The sequence below is a fragment of the Gopherus evgoodei genome, chromosome 10 (assembly GCF_007399415.2).
Source record: "Gopherus evgoodei ecotype Sinaloan lineage chromosome 10, rGopEvg1_v1.p, whole genome shotgun sequence".
Lineage (NCBI taxonomy): Eukaryota > Metazoa > Chordata > Testudines > Testudinidae > Gopherus > Gopherus evgoodei.
In genome coordinates this window covers 4,106,657-4,119,709 of record NC_044331.1, presented here as the reverse complement: position 1 = coordinate 4,119,709, position 13,053 = coordinate 4,106,657, and the positions used below count along the sequence as shown (strand labels likewise).

The 13,053-nt window shown below is 43.9% G+C and overlaps 1 protein-coding gene across 2 annotated transcripts in view; it reads left to right on the top strand.

Moving 5' to 3' along the window:
- The window catches only part of CORO2B (coronin 2B), a 127,848-nt gene extending 116,664 nt beyond the window's left edge, over window positions 1-11,184 (top strand). For both annotated transcript variants that reach the window (XM_030578305.1, XM_030578306.1), the window contains exons 8-12: window positions 3,836-3,932; window positions 5,812-5,924; window positions 7,818-7,908; window positions 8,958-9,097; window positions 10,285-11,184. In XM_030578305.1, the coding sequence (XP_030434165.1) occupies window positions 3,836-3,932; window positions 5,812-5,924; window positions 7,818-7,908; window positions 8,958-9,097; window positions 10,285-10,416 (573 nt within the window). In that variant the 3' untranslated portion in view covers window positions 10,417-11,184. The remainder of the gene's footprint in view (window positions 1-3,835; window positions 3,933-5,811; window positions 5,925-7,817; window positions 7,909-8,957; window positions 9,098-10,284) is intronic.
- Window positions 11,185-13,053: the final 1,869 nt, after the last annotated feature.

Sequence of the window (13,053 nt, the reverse complement as noted above, 5' to 3'; positions counted from 1 at the left end):
CTTGCTCTTCCCCCTCCCCACCAGAGCCTCCTACGCACCACATAACAGCTGATCGCGGTGGGCGGGAGGCCCTGATTGGCGGGGCTGCCAGCGGGCAGGAGGTGCTGCAGGTTGGACTTGGGGGAGTTGATAGGGGGCTGCTGATGTATTACTGTGGCTCTTTGGCAATGCACATGGGTAAATTCTGGCTCCTTCTCAGGCTCAGGTTGGCCACCCCTGCTCTAGTGTCTCAGGAGGATGTTAAACAGCAACTACTAGGGTTAGGCACTTTTTAAATCAGCGGGTCCAGATACCTTGCATCCAAGAGTTTTTTTTAAAGCTGGCTGAGGAGCTCACTAGACTGTTAATGTGGATTCTTTTTTCCAATAAGTCTTGGGAAACTGAGGAAATTTCAAAAGAATGGAAGAAAGTTAATGTTCTGCCAATATTTTAAAAGGGTAGATGGGATGACCTGGGTAGTTACAGGCCTGTCAGTCTGACATTGATCCTGGGCAAGATAATGGAGCAGCTGATATGGGACTTGAATAATAAAAAAATTGAAGTAGGGCTATACCATTAATGCCAATCAACATGAGTTATGGAAAACAGACCCTGTAAAACTAACTTGATATCTTTTTTTTTATAATGGCAGTAGTATTAGTGTAATATTTTAGGCTTCTCTGGGGCTTTTCACTTGGTACAGCACAACACTTGGATTGAAAAAATAGAATGTTACAAAATGAACATGGCACACATTAAATGGATTCAAAACTGGCTACCTGAAAGGTCTCAAAATGTAACTGCAAAGAGGGAATCATCATCGAGTGGGTGCATTTCTAGTAGGGTCCCACGTGGATGAGTTCTTGGCCTGATGCTACTTATTTTTATCAAATGACCTGAAGAAAACATAAAATCATCACTAAAAAAGTTTGCACGTGACACAAAATTTAGATTGTGATAATTTATGAAGAGGACAGGTTACTGATACAGAGAGATCTGGATTGCTTGGTAAGCCAGGCACAAGCAAACAATATGCTTAATATGGCTAAATGTAAATGCATGGATCTAAGAACAAAATACGTAGGCCATATGTCTAGGATGGGGACTCTATCCTGGAAAGCAGGGACTCTAAAAAGGATTTAGAGGTTGTGGTGGATAATCAGCTGAACATGAGCTCCCAGTACAATGATGTAGCCAAAAGGGTTAATGTGATCCTTGGATGCATAAACAGGGACATGTTGAGTAGGAGTAGAGAGGGGTTTTTCTCTCTGTATTTGGCACTGGTGTAACTGCTGCTGGAATGTTGAGTCCAGTTCTGGTGCCCACAATTCAAGAAGGATGCTGTTAAATTGGAGAGGGTTCAGAGAAGAGGCATGAGCTTGATTAAAGGATTAGAAAACATGTCATATATTCAAGGAGCTCAATCTATTTGCATTAACAAAGAGAAGACTGAAGTGTGACTTCATCAGTCTATAAATAAATAATAAATAAATACCTACAAGGTGAACTTAAGAACAGCCACACTGGGTCAGACCAAAGGTCCATCTAGCCCAGTGTCCTGTCTTCTGACAGTGGCCAATGCCAGATGCCCCAGAGAGAATGAACAGAACAAGTAATCATCAAGTGATCCATCCCCTGTCACCCATTCCCAGCTTCTGGCAAACAGAGGCTAGGGACACAATCCCTGCCCATCCTGGCTAATAGCCATTGATGGCCCTGTCCTCTATGAATTTATCTACTTCTTTTTGAACCCTGTTATAGTCTTGGCCTTCACAACATCCTCTAGCAAGGAGTTCCACAGGTTGACTTTGCATTGTGTGCTGCCTGTTAATTTCATTTGATGGCCCCTAGTTCTTGTGTTATGAGAAGGAGTAAATAACACTTCCTTATTTACTTTCTCCACATCAGTATTGATTTTATAGAGCTCTATCATATCTCCCCTTAGTCGTCTATTTTCTAAGCTGAAAAGTCCCGGTCTTATTAATCGCTCCTCATATGGAATCCGTTCCATACCCCTAATCATTTTTGTTGCCCTTTTCTGAACCTTTTCCAGTTCCAGTATATCTTTTTTGAAAGGGGGCGACCACATTTGTACGCAATATCCAAGATGTGGGCGTACCATAGAGGCAATATGATATTTTCTGTTTTATTATCTATCCCTTTCTTAATGATTCCCAACATTCTGTTTGCTTTTTTTGACTGCTGCTGCACATTGAGTGGATGTTTTCAGAGAACTATCCACAGTAACTCCAAGATCTTTCTTGAGTGGTAACAGCTAATTTAGACCCCATCATTTTATATGTATCGTTGGGATTATGTTTTCCAGTGTGCATTACTTTGCATTTATCAACATTGAATTTCATCTGCTATTTTTTTGCTTGGTCAGCCAGTTCTGAGAGATCCTTTTGTAGCTCTTTGCAGTCTGCCTGGGACTTAACTATCTTGAGTTGTTTTGTATCATCTGCAAATTTTGCCACCTCACTGTTTACTCCTTTTTCCAGATCATTTATCAATATGTTAAGTAGGACTGGGCCCAGTACAACTATTTACCTCTCTCCATTCTGAAAACTGACATTTTTTTCTACCCTTTGTTTCCTGTCTTTTAACCAGTTACCGATCTATGAGAGGACCTTCCCTCCTATCCCATGACTGTTTACTTTGCTTAAGAGCCTTTGGTGAGGGACCAGATATTTGATAACGGGCTCTTCAGTCTAGCAGAGAAAAGTATAACATGAACCAAGGGCTGGAAGCTGAAACTAGATAAATTCAGATTGGAAGTAAGACATACATTTTTAACAATGAGGGTAATTAACTGTTAGACCAATGCACCAAGGGTCGTGGTGGATTCTCCGTCACTGACAATTTTTAAATCAATGTTGGATTTTTTTAAGATATGCTGTAGTTCAAAAGGAAGTATTTTGGGAGAATTCTATAGTCTGTTATACAGGAGCTCAGACTAGATGATCACAGTGATTCCTTCTGGCCTTGGAATCTATGAATCTATTAGCATAAATTTAGTGCAACGCAGCCCTGCCCATTCAGTGCAGCTCCACTGACTTTAGCGTCGTTCTAAAATTAGTTTTTCTGTACTGGAATATTTCCTTTAGCATTCCGGGGCAACACAACGTCCTGGTACATTTTTTAGTACTTTATCCTCCTCCCATTGTGAGAGAACTAAATTAGATATGCAGCTCGTATATGATACGGAACTCCTTGCCAGAGGATGTTGTGAAGGCCAAGACTGTAACAGGGTTCAAAAAAGAACTAGATAAGTTCCTGGAGGACAGGTTCATCAATGGCTATTAGCCAGGATGGGCAGGGATGGTGTCGCTAGCCTCTGTTTGCCAGAAGCTGGGAATGGGTGACAGGGGAAGGATCACTTGGTGATCACTTGATTTTCTGTTCATTCCCTCTGAAACAGCTGGTACTGGCCACTGTCGAAAGACAGGACATTGGGCTAGGTGGATCTTTGCTCGGACCCAGTCTTGCCATTCTTACGTTCTATGTTCTTTAACCCAAGGATAGAAAAACTAATTCCATAAAGTGTGAGGGAGAGATGGGAGTGATGGGGATAAAATTGCTAGTCGTCTTGTGAGTCTTCTTCCCCAAACGCCATTAAAGAGACCACATCTGTTCCTTCTACTGCTACTACTCCAAGAACCCAGACGCAGTATATGCAATGCTGTACATTTGGTTTTAGACTGTGTTCTACAATGGCTAACTAGCATTGTCGTCTGTATATTTAACCTAGAACTTGGCAGAGATGCACATGATGTTCTTTTTAAACAGCTTTTTATTTACCTACAGCTTTTACCCTGAGTGTTAAACTGATCTGCCTTTATCCCCCCTGCCTTAGGGTGACGGGAACATCCGATACTATGAAATCAGCACAGAAAAGCCCTATCTGAATTATCTCATGGAGTTTCGCTCTCCTGCCCCACAGAAAGGACTGGGTAAGAGCTTTGGCATGTTAGTTGGCTGCCTCTTTGAACATTAATATTAAAAAACCACAGCAGACTGAAATAGTATAATTACATTTTGCTGATAAATGTATTTTGCTTAATAACCTCCCATGCTCTCTGCACTGTGCTGACTCTCGCTGTTCAAATATGTTCTGTGTCATTAGGTAGCTGATGACTTGCTAGAAAATTAATTCAGAATTCCAATGTTCTTTATGTGGCATTTAATATTTTTGTGTATTTCTTCCTGGGTAATGGTGCAGTGTGACTCTGATGTATCTTACTGAGGGCCCAGTTCCAAGAAAATGCATGTGCAGTCTCACCTGACGTGCAGTGACTGGCTGCCTAAACTTAAACAAGTGACCTGAGCCAGTGATACATGGGATGTTCCCTGAGTAAAATGCTCTTCCCTTCCCAAATCCATCTGACCCATTCCCTGCTCCTCTTTGCCAACACAGGGCTCTGATCTGCACATCTGCACCACTCTCCTCTCCTTCCCAGCACCTCCAGGAGGCCCCTGCATGTGGCTTCCCTACCTGGAAGCAGTTCTCCAGCAGCGGCAGGGGTGACTGGTGGATTCTGGCTGTGGGGTGGCTGGCCGGGTGAGGACAGGATCAGCTCTGGTTGGTGGCATGGGGGGTAGGTCCTATTTGGGCTCTTGAAGTGGGCAGATTTCCCTCATGGCTGGCCCCCGGGGGCGTGGGTAGAATTGCTTGTGGCATGGGGCTCCCCCAATGGGTGTAGAGGGTCAGAGGGAGAAGAAATGGGCTATTCAAATTCCAGGCTGCAGGTGGATAGGAAGGCCCAGGTGGGGAGGGTTGGAGGGAAGGAAGCATTTCCCTCCTCGCATGGCCCCACGGGCAGGACACAGACCTAGCACGCCCTGGAGAATTAGGCAGAAGGCCCAGCTACCCAGTTCCATGGTGTCCCACAGCCCCAAGAGGGCAGGGACAGGCGTGAGCAGCTCAGCTGCTGATTTGGAATCCGCTCTTTGGTACTGGTGCAGGCCTGCAATCTCAGGGAAAGTCGATGGCGCAGAGGATGTGATATTAAAGGAGATTGCTCTCTGCTTCGCAACTCAGTTCAGTGCTGTGTCAATACCCTGCACTCTGGACACGATCACGAAACAAATCTCTGTGCCCCTACTTAACTTCAGCCCTTGCCCCAGTGCTGCCTGCAGGCTCCAGTAGGCAGCGCTTCCGTGGTGGTTTCTGTACTTGTCTGACAACGCTTCCCTTCCCCGGGGTAACACGTTCTACATGCTAGTGCTCTCTCCCTCCACTTGCTGGCTGCAGCTGCAGCTTCTGCAAGGTATATACGTACCCTAGGCCTGATTGGGAAAGATGCAGCATGCCCTCAACTTGCAGCTCACAGAATTGGGTCCTGTATTTCTTCCTCTGTCTTATACATATATCACGCCCCCCACGAGTCATCTGCAGTGATAGGACTGAGAGCACCAAAGCATGAGCCGCTGCTACTCGAGCTGACGAAGTAACTCCATGCAGCCGGTAGCAGTGGTAGGCTGGTATCCATTAGGGAGTTACAAGGGACCTTCTCACTTAGGTTTGTGTTTAAGCAAAAGAGAGAATCCCATTCTTGCGGAACACACTGACTGCTTTTCTTGACTTGTAAAGTGCTGACGATTTACGGTAGCTATGCTGTCAGAACTTTCGCCATCAACATGATGTCTAATTGGATCTACGTATGCTTGACATGCATACTGCTACCATATCCTAAGCCAGCTAGCACGAGGCTAGTAAGATTGGTTCCTTCATCATGGACCAATTTGTAGAGCAAGAGCTTTTGAATATTTCATGCTTTCTCGGCACGAAAGGAAAGAAAGACCCTTGCTCACCTGTGAACTCTCTAATAGGTGTGATGCCAAAGCACGGGCTGGATGTGTCTGCATGTGAGGTGTTCAGATTCTATAAACTGGTTACCTTAAAGGGTCTGATTGAGCCAATCTCTATGATCGTGCCAAGGAGGGTGAGTACATGTCAGCACTGTTCCCACTCCTGTACGGAACACAAATGCTCTGATGCGTTATCTCTGCCCAACACATTCAAAGCACAGAGTTGGAAACACTTGGTGTGCCAGGGAAATTCTATTTCTGTTACTCGGGTATGTCAAAGACTGCTGTATTCTCTGTTAAAATGATGCACAGGGAAGGAGCTGGGATACTCAGTCACTAAACTTTTACCTTTTGAGACCACACTAGGAATCCTGTTCTGACTTGCACAGAGCAGAATCATTTGGAAGAAATACAGTAAATGTCAAAAGGACCTTGGCAAACTCTATCTAATGAATTAAGCCCCTGACGGTTTATATCACTGTCCACAACAACCACACATCTTACATACTGTACTCTGACCATGCTGGACATTTTCCTGACTTGCATATCAAACATCGTGGGTTTGTTTTTTTCTGGCTGTGGACAGGGCGGCTCTAGCTTTTTTGCTGCCTCAAGCACGGGAGGTCCGCCAGTCCCACAGCTTCGGCATACCCACTGCCAAATTGCTGCTGAATCTATGGGATCAGTGGACCTCCCGCAGGCATGCCGCTGAAGGCTGCCTGACTGCCACCCTCGCAGGGACTGGCAGGGTGCCCCCTGTGGCTTGCCGCCTCAGGCACACGCTTGGAGCGCTGGTGCCTGGAGCCGCTGCTGGCTGTGGATAACATCTGTTGTCTTTGATGGGTAGATCTCTCTGTGACCTCTCATTTATATCAAGTACACATTTTAGATTCAAACTCACATCTTGGCTAAAAACTGCTTTTCTAATGTACAGCAATGCTAAGTCTGAACTCTGTGCTTATGGAAAGTTCTTTAAAGAGCTGACGCCAGCATTTTTTCTAACTTCTGCTGCCATTATTTTGTGTGAAATTAACTGGGTTTTCTGAAGTGTGTGACAAAGGTCTGTCCCACATCTAGGTTTAGAGACCCATCCCAAGTACAGATCACATCTCCATGTGTTGGGAGCAGTATTCAGTGCTGGCTTTGCCTGCTTTGTCCAGCTGTATGAAATCTGAAACAAAGCAAGGAGCCATGTTCAGGTTTAGGATTGAGTCAGTAACTTTCCAAACAGAGGTGACTCAATAGAGCTGCATCCTCGTTGCTCTGAATTTGCTAATCTCCAGCAAGCAGAAATGTGGAGAAGAGGGGAAAGGGAAATTACCCTTGTGGACAATTTTCCTTGGTGTTTTCCTCTGGGCTGTTCTTCTGTATGCCGTATGTGGTCAGAGTGGGTGCTCCTTGACTTAACTGGCTCGTGCTTTGAAATGGGAACTACAATATGTAACCATATGCTTTGTGCACTTAGCGTTCCCTGAACGGTCTGTGCAGCAGCAGCAGGGAGCACCCTCTCCAACAGGCCAGAGACGATGCCCTTCCAAAGCCTCCCAGTTCAGCTGGATAATACACCTCTACCCCAATATAACGTGACCCGATATAACACGAATTCAAATATAACGTGGTAAAGCAGCGCTCCAGCGGGGCTGCGCACTCTGGCGGATCAGAGCAAGTTCGATATAACGTGGTTTCACCTATAACACGGTAAGATTTTTTGGCTCCCGAGGACAGCGTTATATCAGGGTAGAAGTGTATTTATTAGTCTGTCTACAGCTCAAATGCTTAGTACTGCTGGAGTATAATTTTCTTTCAGAACATGAATTTAATAGGCAGGGGCTCAGACTCTTTATTCCCAATTTAAAGTTAATGGTGAAAAGGCAGTTAAGTATTTTTCCTGGGATGCTATTGAACGGCTACATTACTGTTGGCCGGGGTTGTAAGAAAACTGTTGCTTATGGCACTTTGCAGCTCATAGTTACAATTGGGAACAAATGTTTTGAAGACAGCCGCTCTTTATTCTTCCTCACCTCCAGTCAGAAACATACCAAGAGGATATTTACCCGATGACTCCAGGTATAGAACCAGCCCTGACACCAGACGAATGGCTGAGTGGAATGAACAGAGGTAAAAGAATGAACCCTGCATGAGCATCTACTGCACTTCTATTGGAAATATAAACAGAATTGATCTCTGAGCCTCACTGTGAAATGTGTCTAAATCCATACTCATCCTTGGGCACTTTCCATACTTTACATTGGCCACCGGCTGATGGGATGGTGGGTGCCAGGTACTTACTGTACATAACCCCACAGGAACCATTTTAGAGCTAGTAAGCTGTGTGTGTGGCGGGGGGGGGGGGAGGATAAGGAGGCCGTTGAATGCTTTTGAGCTCCATCTATAAGTAAGTGTATTTGTGTTAAAGTAGTGCCTAGTTGCTCCAACTGAAAATATAGGCCTTGTGTGAGCATGGGAAAAGTGTGTGAGCGAGAGAGAGATTCAAGCTAGTTAATACCACTTAGGCTGTGTCTGCCCCAGGTGCTGGTCTCTTTAGCACTGCTTTACCAAGTGGTCTTTCAAATCTCTTTAGCACAGAGTCCTGTGGCACCTTACAGACTAACAGACATATTGGAGCATGAGCTTTTGTGGGTGAATACCCACTTCGTCAGATGCATGTTGGTATTCACCCACAAAAGCTCATGCTCCTATACGTCTGTTAGTCTATAAGGTGCCACAGGACTCTCTGCTGCTTTTACAGATCTAGACTAACACGGCTACCCCTCTGATACTTGAAATCTTTTTCGCTAACCTGATTAAAAAAAACAACCAGCCAACCATAGCTTTTTTTCTAGTCTGGACAAGGCTATAGTGAGACAGTTCATGTTCCAAAAAGTTGAGTCTATTTAGACAAGGCAAAGGATGGGAAGGTAAAGAGGTACGGGGCCGGGGGCAGGGACTTGCCAAGGTTGCACAGCTGGTCAGTAGAAGAGCTGGGTCAGAACCAGGTCTCCCGACTGTCGTCCAGAGCCTGTCCAGTCCAGTCACCATGAAAACACATTGTTGTAGCAACTGACAGGTAGTGAATGTTAAGGTAGGACAATAGGGGAGGGGTATATACACATGCAGTGTAACAGAGCAAGTGCTAACACCCTCCTTTATTTTACCGTCTCACGTAGATCCTGTACTGATGTCTCTGAAGGAGGGCTATAAGAAGGCATCCAAAGTTGTTTTTAAGGCACCAATAAGAGAGAAAAAAAGTGTTGTTGTCAATGGAATAGATTTGTTAGAAAACGTGCCCCCCAGGACAGAGAATGAGGTAAGCAATGCATGTTGATTTGACTTTGAATGGTCAACCTCTTAGATCTCAGCCACGTGCTTCAAGCTTATGCCATGCAAAACCTTTCTTGGACATAGTAAGAAAACAGCTGGTAAGGTCTGCTGAATTTTTTGATCCTACTGAATACCACAGAGGCCAGATTTTATGCCGCAGATGTCATTCTGTATTGCAGTAACACCTAGCTGACCACTCGAGGACCAGGACAAGCACTGAACAAGAAGACGGTCCTGCTCCAGAGAGTTTTTACAATCTACATAGTCCCATTAATTTCAATAGAAAATAGCAGAGACTGCATTTACCCCCATTGACATAATTGTTGCCGCTCCTAGCCTCCCTTGACCACAGAGTGCATTGAACTGTTCTGGTGTCCCTTCTGCACGCTTGGCTTCCATGTGCCATCCTAGTTTCTGGCATTAGTTGCTTTCACTGTATTTTCCATGTAGATGGTGTAACTTATAAGCAGTTTTGTAACAAGTTTGTAATAATCTAGGAACTGTAGGGTTGTTATTAAGATGCACATCATAGCCACCTGGAACTTCACACCGACAATGGGGACTGAACTCTGACCCTCCTTCTCTGAAACCAGACTCCTGGCAACTTTAACTAAATAAAAATCTCCACCTGTTATCAATATAGGGCACATGACCATAGATGAGGTCATGACTGTCTCTGACAGAGAGCAACTGCACACATCCAAGATTGGAGCATATAAACACACCAATTTGTGCATCTCTACTTTTTGTTCCCAAGCCGTGAAAATCCACATGTGTGTTTCCCTGGATCAGACTTCAACCCACAGGACTTTGCTGAGGTTTAAGCGGAGAGCATACAAAATGAACTGGATTAGTTTCCTAACAGTTTTTAATAAACGATTGCTCTCTGTGCTACACATAAAGACTGCGGGGAAACATTTACACTGAATCCAATATTGACTTTCTTCTCACAAACTGAGCTCATGAGCCATACGATGTGAATTAACTGAGTAACCATGAAAATGGACAGGAAGTATTGCCGGTAAACTGACCTTTCAAAAGGAACAGTGTAATGACATGGATCGAAGGCAGGTTCTCTGACAGTTGGCAGGAAAGGCATGAAGCCAATGAGGAAAGCAGATATTATAAATGTTAACACAATGTTGTACAACTATTTTTTTTCTCTCTCTTAAGCTCCTCAGAATGTTCTTTCGACAACAAGACGAGATCCGACGGTTGAAAGATGAGCTTTCGCAGAAAGACATAAGAATTCGACAACTACAGCTGGAGTTGAAAAACTTACGTAACAGCCCGAAGAATAATTAAATTAACCTCAAGGGACATTTTATAAATAAACTTTCTTTGTTTATATTTGCTCTTTTATTTTACTGTATCCACTTACACAGAATATGAGCCAGGAGTCAAATGACCTGCCATGCTAACTGGAAATATGTCCTTGTAGTCTTATCTAGCGCTAAAAAGAAAGACCTGTACACTATAACTGAAAATAACTGCATGAAAGGAAGCTGGGTATGTATTTATATCCCAGCATTTTTCTTGGAGTAAGTAGAAGAGCAATTTATTCTCTCTATATCTAAAGACTACGGAACTAACCAACAGGGCACAACTTAAATTTAACTTGAAATGGAGAGAGAATGAAAAGAGAATACAGGGTGCCCTTAAGAAAGCAATATGGTTTATTGCTATTAACTTTTTCCTATGCAAAGCCTGACAAAGAATGCACACAGCCTACAAAACTGGAATTTTAATTCACTTAACTATAACCTAAAATATAGGGCTTAATTCACAAATGTTCTCTCCAAATCCTCTTGCCCTGGCCTTTATTTAAAGGAGGTTCAGGAAAACCTGCCCTTTGCCCTGGCACTTGTTGCAAAAGTTTCCTTTTCTGGGGAAAGGTGGCAAAATTTGAAGTCAGTGTCTTAGAAATTGGCCTGATGGTCAGACGTTCAAGTCCCTTGGTCAGTTGCTGCACTCGTTAATTTGTCACTTTCTTCAGTTTATGTGTATATACACCAGTATCAGAGGGGTAGCCGTGTTAGTCTGGATCTGTAAAAGCAGCAAAGAATCCTGTGACACCTTATAGACTAACAGACGTATTGGAGCATGAGCTTTCGTGGGTGAATACCCACTTTGTCAGATGCTCAAGCTCATGCTCCAAAACATCTGTTAGTCTATAAGATGCCACAGGATTCTTTGCTGCTTTTGTATATAAACCCTCTCCTTAGCAGGATGGGAGCTGGTTGTATATACGGTTTGTTTGTTTTTTTAAATGATCCAACGTTCCCTAAATGTAGTGGGTCTATCTTCCCTGATCTGCTAATAGGGACCTTAGAGTCCTACTTCCTCCTGAAAACATAGTGGTGATAACACTGCCGTAATGGTATGCAAATAGCAAGCAGCAAAGGAATCTGCCATTGCTCTCTTCCCACAACTGTCTTAGAACACCCTCTTGTTCAATAGTAAATGTTGCCAAGTTACTGGTAACCTCTCCTGTGGAACCCTGATTCAAAGACGTTTGATGTCTAGGGACTCTGGGTATGTCATCTGTGTGTCTGTTCTTCTGCATATCTGTTCCTGCTGATAGAACTGCAGAGGGTTTAAGCTGTACAATAAATTATATATATACACAATATAGGTACACAATGACATTTTTGTGAATTAGGCCTATAATACAGGGAAGGACACCAAAATACTGCTAGTTTATCTATATATATATTTTCACTTAAATCGAGTAGGACTATCCCTAGCAGTATCAGTGCAACAAGTTTTTTCCCCTGTTACTTTACACTGTGCTCTGCACCTAATGCTTTCCCTCCCCTTACGTTAAAAGTGCTGTCATTCGCTATTATTTATGTTACCACAAAAGTGATGAAATAAAATGTTTCCAAGATACCAAACCTTGTGAGTGGCAAAGTCTCCTTTGAGTTTTCATTTGTAGCAACAAGATGTCTGGCGCGAGCAACTAGTTCTCTCAAAATTTAGAATGAGTCAGGTTTAGAGGAGCAAAATCTAGCTATGCTATTGAATATCATGCTGCAGGAGACAGGCATGCTTTCAGGAAATACCCCTGGGCATGCAGCTGCAGGGAGCTGAGGGTTTGCTAACTCATGCAGCCGAACCAGAGAAGTTTAATAAGAACTTAAGGCTTTCTCCCCAGAACTGTACAGCCTCTGGAACGCTACTGAAAAGATTAAGCTGGAGGATTTTCAACAGCACACAAGGCAGTTAAGCACCTAATTCCCCCTGTTGTACACCACAAAGAAGGGATTCAATGACTATCAGAATTATATTTAAATCCAATGAACCTGCCCTCTGGAGAGCCACTGAGGAGACAGTTAATATCTTACACCTGTTGCTAACTTTATACAAGTGATGTGTCTAAGTAGCTGATTATCCCTGTTAACTGGATGAGCAGATGATAAAGTGCCTGCAAAACTGTGTCCAACTAATAGACCAGCTTGAGGCTACTTGCCAAATTAGGGCCTTATAAGGCATTGAGAGAGAACCTGAGTCTTTCCTGAGCAAACTGACTTACCATTTGGCAGCTGGGTCTACCAACTGATTGCATACTCCACAGCGCTTCCTTCCTTCCTGAAATGGTTGCCTAATGCTACATAGCTTCCAAAGCCCCTCTGAGTCCACCGGCACCCTTCTTGTTTTTTTAATTAATTCCATTGGTGCATCCTCTCCTTAACCATGTGCTTATTTAAGCATTCAGAATAAATGACTCCAAGGAGCCAATAGCATTCCAAGGTGCTCCAGATGATGCAACCCCCAGGAGGGACTCAAACCACAAAGACTGAGGCAAGTGTTCAGGACAGCTGAATGTGTAATAAGTCTGGGGGGTGGGTCTGGCCTGAGCTACTATTTGCTGGTTTACCTAGAGCTAGAGCCAACCCATGTTCATCAGGCCAGTGGTGCTGAGGCTACTGCTAGCAGAGA